This window comes from Diadema setosum, chromosome 12 (assembly GCF_964275005.1).
Source record: "Diadema setosum chromosome 12, eeDiaSeto1, whole genome shotgun sequence".
In the NCBI taxonomy this organism is placed as follows: domain Eukaryota; kingdom Metazoa; phylum Echinodermata; class Echinoidea; order Diadematoida; family Diadematidae; genus Diadema; species Diadema setosum.
Genome location: NC_092696.1, coordinates 33608065 through 33620422, shown reverse-complemented (window position 1 = coordinate 33620422; position 12358 = coordinate 33608065). Strand labels below are relative to the sequence as shown.

At 38.5% G+C, this 12358-nt stretch overlaps 1 protein-coding gene across 1 annotated transcript; it reads left to right on the top strand.

Annotated features, from left to right (window-relative positions):
- Positions 1–411: 411 nt before the first annotated feature.
- On the top strand, positions 412–5680 carry LOC140236107 (UDP-glucuronosyltransferase 2A3-like). Its single transcript, XM_072316078.1, has 4 exons — positions 412–1320; positions 1933–1989; positions 2737–2902; positions 5457–5680. The coding sequence occupies exons 1-4, from the start codon at positions 412–414 to the stop codon at positions 5678–5680; spliced, it is 1356 nt and encodes a 451-aa protein (XP_072172179.1).
- The last annotated feature ends 6678 nt before the right edge of the window (positions 5681–12358 follow it).

Sequence of the window (12358 nt, the reverse complement as noted above, 5' to 3'; positions counted from 1 at the left end):
AGAATTGCCTCCTTTGGAAAAGCCTACATCAGAAACGGCCGTCATTGCAATGTCCTCCTCAGAGATAATTGTATAGCAATCGGAGCAAAGTCAGTGTGCAAAACCTCTTGACCTCATCACTTCCATACAGCATTGCGATCATATACGCATGATAATCAACGTGTACACTTGTCTTCACAAATTGCGCGCGATGTCTAGTGCACTTCTTGGATGACGAAAATCTTTCCCTCACAACGTGAGCTGTAGGTCCGTGGTCGAAAGCGGTTTTGATGTTAGCCCCGCTGAAGAGCTTGTGAGTTCTGCGCCTGCCACGTCTATGTCCCTCATATCACTGATCAGCAAAGCAACTTAACGGAAACAGTAGATAGAGCTACATATCGTTTGCCTCATCATAGATCAGTAACCTGTATAATGGCTGGATCAATGCTATCGTACTCACACCTAAAGACGATATGGATATGTATCATCTTTGGCTTTGCGGGTTTCGGGGCCAGTCCGCTGCCGACCAAAGGGGCGAAGATCTTGTTGTCAATGACATCCATCATCAACACTCCCAGCCAGCACATCGTAATTTCGGCCATAACAGAACCTCTGGTTGAGAGGGGACACAGCGTCACCCTCCTCGCTCCGATGAATAAGATCACCAAAGGTCTCACAGACACAGCGGTCACCGACAAGAAGTTCTTTGCCGGCCCCCGGTCCAGGGAAGAACTGGAGGAAATTGTTGCCAGCTTCTCTTCCTTGGCGAATCAGCTGAGTGGTTTTGGACCCTTCAGTGTCATGAAAATCTTTAGGGATAAGATCTCCTTGCTTAGCGAAGGATGTGTGTCCTTGTTCAATGATACAGACACTTTGGATGAACTGAAGAGGGAGAATTACGACCTCATCATTACAATGCCTATGGTTGGATGTGATTTTCTCCTAGGACAGTACCTTGAGGTTCCCTACGTGGCTATCTCACCGGTCCGACGGTCTATTGTTTTAACCGAGGATCATTTTGGAATTCCCATTCCATCCTCCTATGTTCCTTTCGCTCTTTTTCTGGGATATACAGATCGGATGTCGTTCAAAGAACGCCTCATGAACATCCTCTTCCGCTACGTTGTCATGCCAACGATGGAGCATATCGCGACATATCCGGTGCAAAGAATAAAGAGAGAGTTTAACATCCGTCCTGACCTCAGTCTCAGACAGCTTACGGCTGAATCCAAGCTTTGGCTGGTTTGCTCCAACTTCGCCTTCGAGTTTGCTCAGCCGACGGCTCCAAACTGGATCCCTATCGGAGGCATCACAGCAAAGCCTGCTAAACCTCTTCCAAAGGTACGTCAGCAAGAATCGAAACCAATAAATCAAATCAAATCAATCAAATCAAATCAAATCGCCATCCCTCGTTTACAGTCATATTCAAATCAACTTAAATAAAAACAACAACAAAAATCAGAAAAAAAAAAGCCGGACAATAGAAGTTACATAAATATGGCGCAGATCATAATATAATGGGGTTTTCGACTTGACATGACTTAGGGAACAATAATCATTGATAAGTCTAGATTACTTGTCGTCAAATTCCATTTTCGATAAATACTGCGGTGGCCGATAATTTTCCTGCTCGTCACTATGTAGAAATACACATTAGGTTAAATCAATCGAGTAGCAACAAGAACTGGTGCAACCTTATGATTATTAAAGCTACCTCATGGCAACCGTGCTGCCCTGTAAACAATAGTACGTCCTTGCCCTAAACACCTTATTACGATTGTCATACAAAATTATGAATGTCATCAAGTTTAACCTGTCAAATAAAGCTTTTAGTAGCTCCCAATACTAAAGATGGATATCTTCGGTACAATTTTCTGTGACAGGTCTCGGTACGTTGAACGTTTCCTGAATTGTTCTGAAGTTTTCTTTCTTTTTTTCTTTTACTTTTGACAGGATTTGAATGACTTTGTAGAAGATTCCGGAGACAATGGTATCATTGTTTTCACATTGGTAAGTTCCTATGGAGATATTGCTGATTGAATATTCATAATCTTCCTATGAATAGACAATGGACAAGCTTCTTTTTTTATTTCCTGAGTCACTGAAGAGGTTCACAGTTTTGTTAACTTATAACCATCTAAAACATGGCGATACCGATCAACTGGTACACTGAATAAGAAAGTAATTGTACATAATGTCTCAATCGGTACACGGTGTATCTGAAATGTATGAATTTGCCTTGTTAAACAATTAATTGACATCAAATAGTTCGAAGGCACACATGCAGCGGTTCGTAGTCTTTTAATGTTAGCTTACATGAAAGCAAGAACTTAAATTCGGTGGGACAAAGTTCAAGTGTTTCTATTTTCCACAAGTCTGTTCCGTTGCCAAACCAATAGTGGAAGGACTTATCTAATGTTTGTCTGTATCTTCTCGCGGTCACGTCATGTCAGCGACGATCTGCTAAGACTTCATGAGTGTGTAAGCAATATTATTTGATAGTACCGTATCGGACTGAACTAACTTAATTCGCTTAATGTATTGGTGAGCTACATTTTATACACATACCTAACAAGGGAACCTATGCTGCTCAAAATTCGTCAAGACTTCAGAAGCACCACCCCCCGGGTTCAACAATAAATGAACATGTCATTATTCAGGGAAACTCCAGGTAATTGCCTAAAATTTGAAAGACCTCTTGAAAAAAAAAAGAGAGCTGTATTGTACATGTCGATTGTCGATACCAAACTTTCACAGGGCTCGGGTGTGACGTCGCTTGACAATGACATACTTGTCGATAGCATCGCCAAAGTTTTCAGCGAGCTGCCGCAGAGGGTGCTGTGGCGATACAAAGGAGCCAAACCTCGTAACCTTGGCAACAACACGCTCATTTCTGACTGGCTGCCGCAAAATGACCTACTTGGTATGGAATCTCTTGTTCTAGTTTTAGGTCCCTGAAATTCATAATCTTCCTATTGTATTCTTTTGGATGTCTGCTGCCATCTACGCTATCGCCCAAAGCGTCAAAGACTTAATTTCTGTCTTACTCCTGTTCATACGTCCCTTCATTTCCTTGCTTTTCTCCTTTCAGGCGTTACAATATTACTTTCTTTCTCCACAACTATCATCTGTTTCTCTTGACATGCTTCTGTCGAAGATCGCTGTCTCTGTTGTGCCTTTTCGTTTGCTATTTTGTCTTCTGTTTGTTAGTCTTGTCCATTCCGTTTTGTCCCGTACAGCCTTTTCTTCAGTAATTGTTTCGTTGTCTAGTTTTTTTCTATGCTTGTTCGCGTCTATGAAAGTAAATGTATTTATCTGTGAATCTTATTCTCAGTGGGCTTCCAGATTTTTCTTCTTCTTTTTTTCTTTTTTCTTCTTTTGTATTTATGATGCTTCAATTAATCTTCCCATTGATGTTATTTTTCCAGAGGGGCCCACATTCTACAAGCTCTGTCTTTTTAGTGGGTCTCTCCATTTTTCGCACTTTATAAGCAAAGTTATATATACATGTACTTCATTTCGATCACTTCTGTTTCTTTTTTACAACAATGTATAAGGTCCTCAATTGTTGTACATTCTTTTCAATACATAATGTTCTGTTTACCTTATTCTCTGTTGTCAAAAGAAGTGTAACTTATGTTTTGTCGGAAAATGAAATAAATTTTGAATCGAATCGAAATATTTACGTGTCTTATTGTAGCTCGACCTTACCTTGATGTATGTGTAAACACTCTGGAAATTGTAAGGCATTGTTTTACATAATATAAACTCAAACGAAGAGATTTGTGGCGTCTTGTCATTTTTACAGGTTTCATAGAACTCCTTCCCTAAAGGAAAACCAAACCCAAAGAGAAGTGTGGATTGAGTGAAAGCAGCAACATTGTAGAACATATCAGTGAAAGTTTGAGGAAAATCGGACGATCGATGCAAAAGTTATGAATTTTTAAAGTTTTGGTGTTAGAACCGCTGGATGAAGAGACTGCTAGAGGTTATGACGTATGTGTGGACAACATTAGAAAGAAAATGTAAAGAAAATTCCTCAAAAAATTCCCCTTTCTAGCATAATTAAAGAGCACTTGACTAACCGCTTTCAGAAAGCAAGGGAAATAATTACTACCCTTAATATTATGTCAGTATCACGTTGATGGAATGTGTAACTTTCATGAAAAATGAATTTTGAGTGGAAGTCCCTTTATATTTTCTTTATATTGTTGTCCACACATACGTCATAATCTCTAGTAGTCTACTCATCCAGCGGTTCTAACACCAAAACTTTAAAAATGCGTAACTTTTGCATTGATTGTCCAATTTTCCTCGAACTTTTACTGATGTGTTTTATTAATGTTGCTGCTTTCACTCAATCCACATTGCTCTTTGGGTTTGGGTTCCCTTTAAGACCCAGTCACATAATGATAAACGTGGGGATGTACACGGCGATTCCCGTATCATGCCGGCGATGATCCGGGGAGTTCCGTGCAGTAGTTTTGCCCTGGATGGAGCGTCGACGAGCGTTGATGACTTATACACACGGATCAACAATGCAGCTGTACGGATAAGGCCGGAACAGCACGGCATCTACACGGCATCTACACGGCGCTTACACGGACCATGCCAGACCCACCGGCAACTACACGGTTCATGCCGGAAGAGCGTGGCGTCTACACGGACCTTCAGGTCGTCTACACTGACCAGTACGGCAGCTACACGTACCACGTCGGCAAATCTACCATAAAAAGCAAGCTGATTTTGGTCCGTGTAGTTGCCGTGTGGCTGCCGTGTAGGTCCGTATAGCTGCCTTGATGATCCGTGACTGTCCTTGCACTGCCAAGGATACTCAGGGCGCCTACACGGTCGTTCCAGGCAGCCACATGGATCATCCCGGATTGCTCTGCCAACACGGCACAGTCCCCGGATGACGCCAGGTGATATGTTTCTGACCTCCAAAAGTTGTCGTGTTGGCCTCCCGGATGTCCCAGGACCTACACGGACCTCCAAGGATGCCCAAGGCGTCAACACGGATCTCTCCCCGGATCACCCCGGATCAGATTCGGGGTGATCCGGCATGTCTCTTTGACTGGGGCTTTAAAGACGGTCTGCGGGTGTGCCTTATGCATAGGGCTCAACACTGGCGGTGGTCCGGTGGCCCTGAGCCACTAAAAATCGATGTTGGGCTACCAACCCCCCCCCCCCCCCCCCAAGGAAAAAAAAAAAGGTATCTATGTCCTGACAGAGGGGAACAATGTTTCATAGTGGATTGATCTGTTTCCTTTTATTTGGGGCCAATATTTTTTTCTCTTTTTAAGGCCATCAAAATTTAAAATTTGAAGACTTTCTTAGCCTGATCCGGCCACAAGAAGGGAAAAAGTTATTGTCGAGCCCTGAATCATGTGGGGTCTTTTAACAATGATTAATAAGCTATTCTGACTTTTTCTATAATAAATCTATATTTCTCTGTAACTTTCACAATCGATGAGCAGGTCATCCGAAGACGCGAATGTTGATCTACCATGGCGGGGCAGCAGGTGTCTACGAAGCCACGAGTCACGGTGTGCCTTTGCTTCTGATGCCGCTGGTCGCAGATCAGATGGCGAACGCAGCTCGGGTAGAAAGCAAGGGACTCGGGTTCGCCATCGACAAGAACGCGATCACGGAGGAAGAATTCCGCGTAGCCGTCAACGAGATTCTCTCAAATCCGAAGTAAGGTTACCTGCTCAATGGACGGTTGACCTTATTTATAAACATTACGTTTTATTCAATACACTGTATAAGGAATCGCATCTTCGCTGGACTTCCCCCGAACTGTTACACTAAGTAATTTCTGAAAAGATTCTAAACAAAAATATTGTTCAAAGCAAGAGATTATGAAGTAGAGGGGGAAAGGTTCAGGTGTGGGTTTTTTTTTTTTTTCAAATTGTCTCCCTCTGCACATTAAATTTGCATGAGATCGCAATTGCTGATCTATAATTTAACAAACATGTCGGAAAAGGAACCACGGGGCTCGAACCTGTCATCTACTGCTTTCCGGGCAGCGACACTACCATCAGGCTATCCCTGGTTGCCGGCAGTGACACGATGAACGTGGAACAAATACCCAAGCTCCGAAATTCCGATATTGAGTAGTCAAAGGCGGACAAGGCATTAATGAAAGCAAGAGTTTGAAGGTTGAGGTGTGAGTTTTCTTCAATTATTGTCTCCCTCTACAAATGAAATTTGTAAGATCACAACTGCTGATCTATGATTTAACTGAATGTTGCTATTGAAATTCATTGATATTTAGTCCCGATAAACGTGCCCACTGCCCATATTACTATCGTTTGTAAGCAGATTCTCCCAACAATTTTGACCCAAATCCTGAAGAAGAGTCGGGGATAGTGCTGTATATAGATTATGCCTATCTCTACCTTTCTGTAGAGTATGATGTTATTGTATTATTTATTTCTTCATTTTGCAACATGCTTCTATCAAGTAGTATAGTATAGCCTTGTCGATTACAGTAATCCTTCTCTTGTTTGAACTGTTTTGTTCTTTAAGACAGAAAAGGAAAGGGAAGAGTACCGTACAAAAAGAATAAACAATCCTATCTTACAGCGTATGATAAATAATAAGACATAATCTTTATGACCTATTAAAGGTTACCGACAGCCGAACAAAACTATGTTGAGATTAGAAATGACTAATGAAAATATGAATACCATAGTGCGAGCTTGAGAAAAGGGCATGTCTGACACTGCCAGAAGCCTAACAATTATTGAATCTCACTAATCTCACTAATATTTTGTTATATTCAAGGTGATCACATCTTCCCTCATTTCGTCATATAAAAAGTATATCATAAATTGTATAAGTGTAAAAAAATATTTTATATAGGTATAATCATCTTTCTAAAAATCTAAAGATGAAGGAATAAATGACTACATAATCATTTTTTTTTCTTAGCGTTAATTAAAAGTGAAAATAAATCCCAATAAAACTTTAAACCCTGCTGTTCTTCGCAGATACAAGACCAACATGGCTCGAGCAGCAGCTATCATGAAGGACCAGCCGGTTCCGCCCCGGGATGCCGTGGTCTTCTGGGTGGAGCACGTCCTCAAGTTTGGCGGGGATCATCTCCGCCTTCGAGCAGCTGACCTGAACTTCATCCAACATAACTCTCTGGATGTATTAGTCTTTCTTCTAGCCATTTTATTACTAGAGATATACATCGTGAGATGGATAGTCTGTCGGTGCTGCTGCTCCCGCTCGAAGAAAACGACTAAGCCGAAGTCTGAATGAATGATTACGCCAAACAGCTTTATAGAATGTAAACTTCTTTAAAACCGTTTTTTTTTTTAACTGACAATGGTTCAGAAAGATTTTCATGACTGAAACCAAAATTTCACAAGCATAATTTTCACCTTGTAATTGCCTTGTATACATGTAACTGTGAATGCTGCACAGTGACATTGCTAGCAAGGATGCACTCCTTATTCTTATGATTATTTTTTTTTTTCACGAACTACTTTGTGCATTTTCGGTACGTCGCAGTAATTTGTGATGTATAGGAATCGTCCGTTTTAGATGTTATACCAGGAAGTATAAAGACCTGCAGGGCCTAACTAAAATATCTCTATACTAAGGTAGCTCATAACTCAGAATTAAGTATAAATCAGTGAAAACTTGGAGGAATATCGTACACATAAATAGTTGTTGTTGTTGTATTTTGAAGAAAGAAGAGAGAAAAAAATTGGGGCCGTATACAACATATAATTTGCTCCGGACAATACTAATATAAAACAAACATAATAAATCTTAGAGCTATTAAACAAAAATATTAAATATACCATGATGTCTCCACAAGGGAGTTCATAGCGTCTCCACGAGGGAGCTCATAACGTCTCCACGAGTGAGTTCATAATACAGCTATTATACAGCTGGGAATATTATTAAATAAGATTGATATTGTAACTGTTTAGAAATTGGGACAAATTGGTAACTCCGTGATCTATTGTTGAGCATGTGCTCTCCAATATACGTGAATACGTAAATAAAATGCATGTAATTTTATGGATTAGTATGATCAGTGTTTATTCATGTTCTTTTACTATCACTAAGCCATTGCCTGTTCTGCGCATTTTAATGACTCTACCACATATTCTTTCCTCTATCCTTTTCTTCTTCTTTTTCTCCTTTCTCAACACCCGTCCCGATTTTTGTTGTATTGTTACGTTTGCTGCAGTGTTCTTGTTTGTACTTCGGTGTTTCTTTCTCATGTACCTGATGCAGGGCCTGTCTTGTCTTATATCTTTTCTTGTTTGTCGGTTTCTGTTGGATTGTTGTATCAGCCCCTTACTATATTGAAAAACTGAATATAAGAACGACCCAAGTCCAATTTTTGGCCAAATTCAGTTTGACATGGGAAATTGTAGCTTATGCATGGACTCATCTTGTGTATAACTGATAAATCCTAATTACCCCCGGAAGTGCCTGAAATGAATGAGTTAAATCTTATATGAATGTAAGAATGAAGGACTTGGGTCATATGTATTATAGCGCCCTCTCTCATTCTTCTCTCACCCTTATAGCAGAATATTATGATTCAAAGAACGACCCAAGTCCATATGATTCAAAGTACGACCCAAGTCCGTCACACAAAATGGCCTCTCCACAATTAATGTAAATGTTAATTGTCATAATAATATATGTTCTAATTTGTATATACAATGTTGCCTTCCAATCACAGTTAAATAGAATATTATTGGACAAATAAAAAAGATAATGAAATTTTTTTAAGTTTACTCGAAATGGTCTTCCATGGACTTGGGTTATTCCTACATTGAGATACTCAATTCATGTCATCTTACTAATTATTTATGTTAAATTTGGTTGATTGTTTAAGCAATAAATGAACTGGGTTTGGTGATCACGAATTTCTTTGTGTGTGTGTGTGTGTGTTTGAAAATGTTTGAAAAGATTTTATTTTCTGCATTTCATATTTTCTTTCAGAATAACAAAAATAACAAAGGCAGGTTCAATTACACAAATACAATTCTGAAAATTATTGACATATTACATAGTAAGTCATATTTTGTATGTAAAGACAAATGAAACGTTAAATAACATACAAAATGTTTATATGGCCAATAATGACTTAATTCACAGTACAATATATAATATATACATATGATGTAGAGGGCCGCCGTTATAAGCCGTGCTTGAACAGACGGACAGCCAGAGTTAAATTACCATTTTTTATTGTAGTACTTGAACACTAATACAGATGGGCCATGTTAAAGTGCGTGTAAATCCAGTTTTATACAATTACTTGGTAAACAGGAGTGGTGCCTGTGAGTGCGTGTGCAGGTGATGAAGCGCGAAAGTGTTGATGGTCAGCACTTCTAAGAAAATGATTGGATATGTTATAATATGGGCGTGTGTGTGTGTGTATGTGTATATTGTATATTGTAACTGGTAGGACCCACAATCTATGAGCTTCGCTTTTCAGCATGTTCAGTGGGTCCCCAATCTCCATCCTCCGATTCATTATCACAAGGCCTTCTCCTGCAATCCCCATTAAAAGTATAATGTGCCCCTTTAGTATTGTTGATATTTCTTCACTTTCATGTACATTGTGTTTTTGATCATGTTGAAATGGAAAAAAGTACAAATAAACTTGAACTTGATCTTGAGTAATTCGGTGTGTACATAAAAATTACACCAAGTTTCATTTTCTCCAAAGAAGAAATGCTTCTGTTCTGTTCTTGGTATGTAATAAGATTAATACGTATTGCGTGTTGTCCTCGTCACTGGATAAAGGCCTATCTCCGCCCAAACATTGAGAAATATTACCGTAATAATCAAAGGATTTTGTATAAGCTCTTTTGTGGATGTATTTATTAAGAGCTCCCTTGCGGAGACTTTCAATATGAGCTCCCTCGTGGAGACATTATCGTATATCCTATAACAATGTTTGATTTCCTTAAGATTTATTCAAATGGTCTGATTTTATGTCAGTATTGTCTGGGGCAAATTATTTACTTAATAGGTTCCCAATAACACATTTTTCTCTCTCTCTTCTTTTCTTTAAAACAACAACAACAACGCGGCTGAGAAAAGGAAAATTATTTTAAAAAAATTGTGCCAAAAAACCCAATGGAGAGTTGCGCAACACCTTTCGTCGTGCAGAATAGCCAATTTGTCGTACTCTCTAAAGTTTAACAGTTATTATTTTGTCTGTCTATTATTTTCCCCCAATATCTGTTTTCATATGAAAGCAACAGCTGCATGGAATCTCCTATTTTATATGGCAGCAGCTGCAGCTGTAATGATTATAATCCAGCTATGAAGTTCGCCGGATTCTGTCATGAGTCGAGTGGGGGCGCCCTTGAAAGAAAGTCGCGCTGACAGACAGCTTTCTTCTTCGCAGCCAGGCCCAGCCCAGCCTGTTCCTGGTTGTTCAGTTGCCTGTGGAGGACGTGGTCTATGTCACTCACTGACTGTGTGCATGTTCGCATTGTAATCTGTCAGTATCTTATGAAAATGCACCAAAATACCCGATATACGCAATTTTGACAAGTTCACCTTCATTAACATAAGGATTGAGAGAATGTAGCAATACATGTATTAGTTATAGAACACAATGAAAGTTTGAGGAAAATCGGACAATCCGTTCAAAAGTTATGAATTTTTGAAGTTTTTGTGCAGTCACCGCTGGATGAGAAGACTACTACAGTGTACGATGTCACATGCGTACAACAATATGAGGAAAATATAAAGAGAATTTCACAAAATTTCATCTTTTGAAAGAAGTACACATTCCCTTGACTAGTTACTGACACATAATAACACGGGTAATATTATTTCCATTGCCTTTAGAAAGAGGCAAGTCAAGTGCTCTTTGATTATGCGAAAAAGTGAAATTTAATATGTTGAATTTTCTTTACAGTTTCTATAATATCTTTTATATTTTTTCTTTTATATGACATCACTAGCCTTAGTAGTCTCCTCATCCAGCGATTCCAACACAAAAGTTTTTGAAATTCATAACTTTTGCATCGATTGTCCAATTTTCCTCAAACTTTCACTGATGTGTTCTACTAATATTGCTGCATTCTCTCAATCCTTATGTTAATGAAGGTGAACTTGTCCTTTAATGTAACTAATCTACTTCACCTTTATATTTTCACTATCTTTCTTTAGACAATATTCTTTTAAAGTCACAAAGTGCAATTGTCAACAATCCCCAGATGGTGGCGCTCTGTAACAAAACTCACTCCATAGCTTTATTTCTACAATTGGAGTTTTATCGCAAAACGAGCTGAATCCATTCTTGTTAAGTTGAGATATTAGTGATTAAAGTTGCTAAAAAAACACACAAAGAAAGTGATCAAAAATTTTAATCGTAACTTCGGAAAATGTTCCGTGTTATTTTACAAGTGAGGTATTACTGAAATGGATTAATTTTGCTCTATCTGATGATGGACTTACTTTGAAATGTTTAAAAATGGTGCTTAGCTCATTTTGCAATAAAACTCTTCAATTTCTATTTCCGCTATCGACGCAATTCCAACAGAATGGCACAGGAGAGTTGAAAATTATCAAATTCAAGTTGCACAAGTTTTCACAAAACTATAATTATGACATAATCTTACATACAAAAAAGTAATGATGACATCGCCTTTTTAAACAACGTATTGACTCGGATCATAAAAGCTTATTTCTTTTTCATTATTATGTCAAGGCTCGTTAGGCCTATTCCAAAGGTTCGTTAATCCGAAAACGAAATGAAGTTTGTAATTCCGAAGATTCGTTATAAAACTATAGCACGGGCACGTCCATTTTCAATTTCGGATGAGGGCCTATATACGAACCATATTTCATTTTCGGATTAACAACGGAATAAAGAACCATCGGAAGGCAGAGAAAAAAAAAAAGAATTACTTCAACATTATTAGCAACCAAGAGTCTATGGGAATTTGCAATTTCATGAACTAAAAGTGACTATTTGTTAAATCATCATGTGATATCATAAATGAGCATGAAATGAGTTTAATCGCAAGAGTTTAAAGCCATTTATGTAAAGTAAGTCTGACATGAGAAGGAGTAAAATAAAACTTTTTCCAGTGATACCTCACTTTGTTACATAGCAAGGATTATTCTTGAAACTATGATTTAGAATGTTGTTTTCTTTGTATTCTAATTGCTTTAATCTCAAATAAATGTATATCTCAAATCAACAAAAATGACACTTCGATAGTTATGAAATCAATCTCTCCAATTGTTATTATTCAGAGTTCATATAGCTACATTATGACGGTTATTATAGAATAAATATTTCAAGCGGATTGTCCAATTCACAACTTAAAATTTCGGTGAGTGTTCAATTCACCTTGCTGTTGTTCGT

Coding starts and splice junctions, on each gene's coding strand:
- LOC140236107 (XM_072316078.1), top strand. CDS start 412: ATGGCTGGATCAATGCTATCGTACTCACACCTAAAGACGATATGGATA. Junction 1,321..1,932: donor CTGCTAAACCTCTTCCAAAG/GTACGTCAGCAA, acceptor TACTTTTGACAG/GATTTGAATGACTTTGTAGA. Junction 1,990..2,736: donor GTATCATTGTTTTCACATTG/GTAAGTTCCTAT, acceptor AAACTTTCACAG/GGCTCGGGTGTGACGTCGCT.